General features: G+C 46.0%; 1 protein-coding gene across 10 annotated transcripts in view; it reads left to right on the top strand.

Moving 5' to 3' along the window:
- Carmil1 (capping protein regulator and myosin 1 linker 1) overlaps nt 1-3009 on the top strand; it is a 266340-nt gene that overhangs the window by 248881 nt on the left and 14450 nt on the right. For all 10 annotated transcript variants that reach the window (XM_029547512.1, XM_029547510.1, XM_029547508.1 and 7 more), the window contains one exon: nt 636-1059. In XM_029547512.1, coding sequence (XP_029403372.1) covers nt 636-1059 — 424 coding nt within the window. The remainder of the gene's footprint in view (nt 1-635; nt 1060-3009) is intronic.

The following is a 3009-nucleotide window of genomic DNA, read 5'->3' as shown; positions in this document are numbered from 1 at the left end:
TTTTTTTTTTTTTTCTTTTCCTGAAAATGTATCCCAAAATTTAAGCTTATTCTGTCTAGTTTTGTTTTTAGATACAGGGTCTCCTGTAGCCCAAACTAACCTTGAACTTCATATAGTTGAGGCTGATCTTGAACTCCTGGCCCTCCTACTCCATCTCACAAATACTAGAGTCACAGGTATTGCACCAGCTCCCTGGCCTTGAGTCTTTTGTTGCTTTTTCCAGCAGTGTATTCCATTTAATCAACGATCCAAATGTTTGCCAGGATTAAGCACTAAGTGTTGGATTTCACCAATTACCTAATAATTGCTGATGGTCAAGGAATCCTTTTTCGGTGTCCCTGAAATTAAATAAAGCAGCTGACCAATTATGTCCCAAGACAGTTTACTCTTAAGTGTTTAATCATTACAAAGCAGAATTCTGTATTCAATCCTGCCTGATTCCTTTAGATTCGCTCATAGTCTGTGCCCTTCGTTTCCTCTTTGGTAGCTGTGGGGATGATCCTCAGTTTTTATATCTCTAAGCCCAGGCTTAACCTTTTAAATGCTACAGAACGTGGCTGTTTATTGATAAGCTCCTCATGGAATTTGTCCTTATGGCCAAGCCAACAGTTTCTATGTCTTGGTTGTGATTTCAGGAGGTCATCCACACGCTCCTCAGATGCCCACGAACTCGGGGAAGGAGATGAGAAGAAAAAACGGGATTCTCGGAGGAGTGGCTTCCTCAATCTGATTAAATCCAGGTCTAGATCTGAGCGTCCACCCACAGTCCTGATGACGGAAGAGTTCTCCTCCCCGAAAGGGGCAATGCGGAGCCCACCGGTGGATACCGCCAGGAAGGAAATAAAGGCAGCGGAACACAATGGTGCTCCAGACCGCACAGAAGAGATGAAGACACCGGAACCCCTGGAAGAGGGTCAGGCAGAGGAAGCTGGCAGGGCCGAGCGCAATGACAGCAGGGGCAGCCCGCAGGGTGGCCGGCGCTATGTGCAGGTGATGGGCAGCGGGTTGCTGGCCGAGATGAAGGCCAAGCAGGAGCGGAGGGCAGCATGCGCGCAGAAGGTGAGGAAGGGGCCCTTTGTCTGGGTTTATGCGTTTGCTTTCGTTGGGGAAAGAGATACAGAAAAATAGTTTCGTTGGTTAGATAGAAATGTAAATACTGGGTGCCCAAGAGATGGCTCTGTGGTTACAGGCACTTGTTGCTCTTATAGAGGACCCTGGTTCAGTGTTCAGCACCCACATGGTGGTTCAGAACCATCAGTAACTACATGAGGTGCATATACATACACATGGAAGTAAAACACTCTTAAAATAAATCTTATAAAGGAAATGTTTAAAAATGTAACCCCTAAAGATTAATTCCCAAAGAATTTAGAGCCCAGATTCCAAACTACTGGCTTGTCTTCCCTGCCCCAGGCCCGACTTTGTTTAATATGTTGGTTGTTTTGAGCCAGGGTCTCACACAGTAACACAGGCTCACCTCAAACTCACTTTGTGGTTCAGGTTGGTGTCAAATTCTCTCTGTAGCATTGGGTGGCCCCAAACCCCTGGTAATCCCCCTGACTCAGCCCCTGTGCCTTCCTTGGGGTTATTGTCTAGCTCAGAGCTATACACTCTTGAGAGCCGAGGGGCTTTAATGGTATGCCCTACCTGTGGCTTCCCTGTGCTTTTGGTAGAAGCCTGCAAGAACTGGTCCCCAGATAGGACTGACCCAGGGGAATCTGAGCAGAGATGCTCAAGGTGGCTAGAGATGGCAGAACCAACAGACAAAGACCAGGTAGCAGGCAGAGTCCGTAAAGGCCTACTGTGTCCCCATGTAGTTCATTGCTTAAGCTCTTTCAAGGTTTCAAAGTCCTTTCCCATATTCTCGATTTAAATTTCAAAAGAAAACGGTCAGGGTCTCCTATTAGAATGGATTGATTACACTGTTGCTGCTGTGGAGGAAGCAACACTGGTATAAGTTGCTGAGACTCAAGGATGCGCATATAGCTTAGTGGTGGAATGCTGGCCCGGCATGTGTGAGGACCTGAGTTCACTCTCCAGCACACAAAAGGAAATTTTTGAAAAAGGAAAAGAAAAATGTTGAGTTTCCTCAAAATTCAACTTAAGGATGGTTCACCTCCTTCCCTCTCTCCCTCCCTCCCTTGAAGCTTTGTGGTACTGGAGACCAAGCCCCGCCCACAGGGCCTTGCACAAGTTCATCCCTCAACCTCCACCCAGTTGCGTTACTGTTTTGAGTCTCTTTTTTGGAGTTTTGTCTATTCTATAGCTTCTTAAAGGAATGTGTCCTTGTATTAAGATAATGTGCCCAGGTTGTAGTCACCGTCCTGAGCACCAGGAAAGGTTCCCCAGAGAAAGGGAAGCTGTGCATCTGTTGTGCTCAGGGCATTGGAAGGAAATGGTTCTCCCTAGTGGGCCTTGGCTTGGAGGAAGTAAAAGGTGGCCTACACAGCAGACAGGGCTCTCTTATTTTCTCTTCACATCTGCTGTTTATTAAACTCTGCATCCCATAAGATTTGCAGCTGTTCACCATAGTTCTACTACCCAGCAGTTTCCCAGCTACAGAAACCTACTTTACTCCACCCCTCAGACCCTTACCATAGCCCAAAGTTGGGAGCGCCTGCATGACTTCTGCTGGTGCCTATTGAACTTTACTATGCAGGGTGATGAAAAATACTTCAACCCCACCATGAGCCAGATGCCTAGATATTTTATAAATTTATAGCAGCAAATGCTGTATTTTCCTAATGAAGTGTTTATCACTGTGTCCTGTGATGAACAGCTAATTGGTGAAAAGGAATTCTAGAGTGGTTTCCCATGTACTTGGGACTGATACACAAATTGGCTCAGAGTAACAGAATCCTTCTGGTTTTGTAGTTACGTTTCTTAGCCATTCTGACTGGTGTGAGGTGAAACCTCAGGGTTGTTTTGATTTGCATTTCCCTGATGATTAAGGATGTTGAACATTTTTTCAAGTGCTTCTCAGCCCTCCGGTACTCCTCAGTTGAGAAT

The sequence above is a fragment of the Mus pahari genome, chromosome 16, assembly GCF_900095145.1.
Source record: "Mus pahari chromosome 16, PAHARI_EIJ_v1.1, whole genome shotgun sequence".
In the NCBI taxonomy this organism is placed as follows: domain Eukaryota; kingdom Metazoa; phylum Chordata; class Mammalia; order Rodentia; family Muridae; genus Mus; species Mus pahari.
The sequence above is the reverse complement of the archived record's forward strand: the minus strand, read 5'-3'. Positions and strand labels throughout refer to the sequence as shown.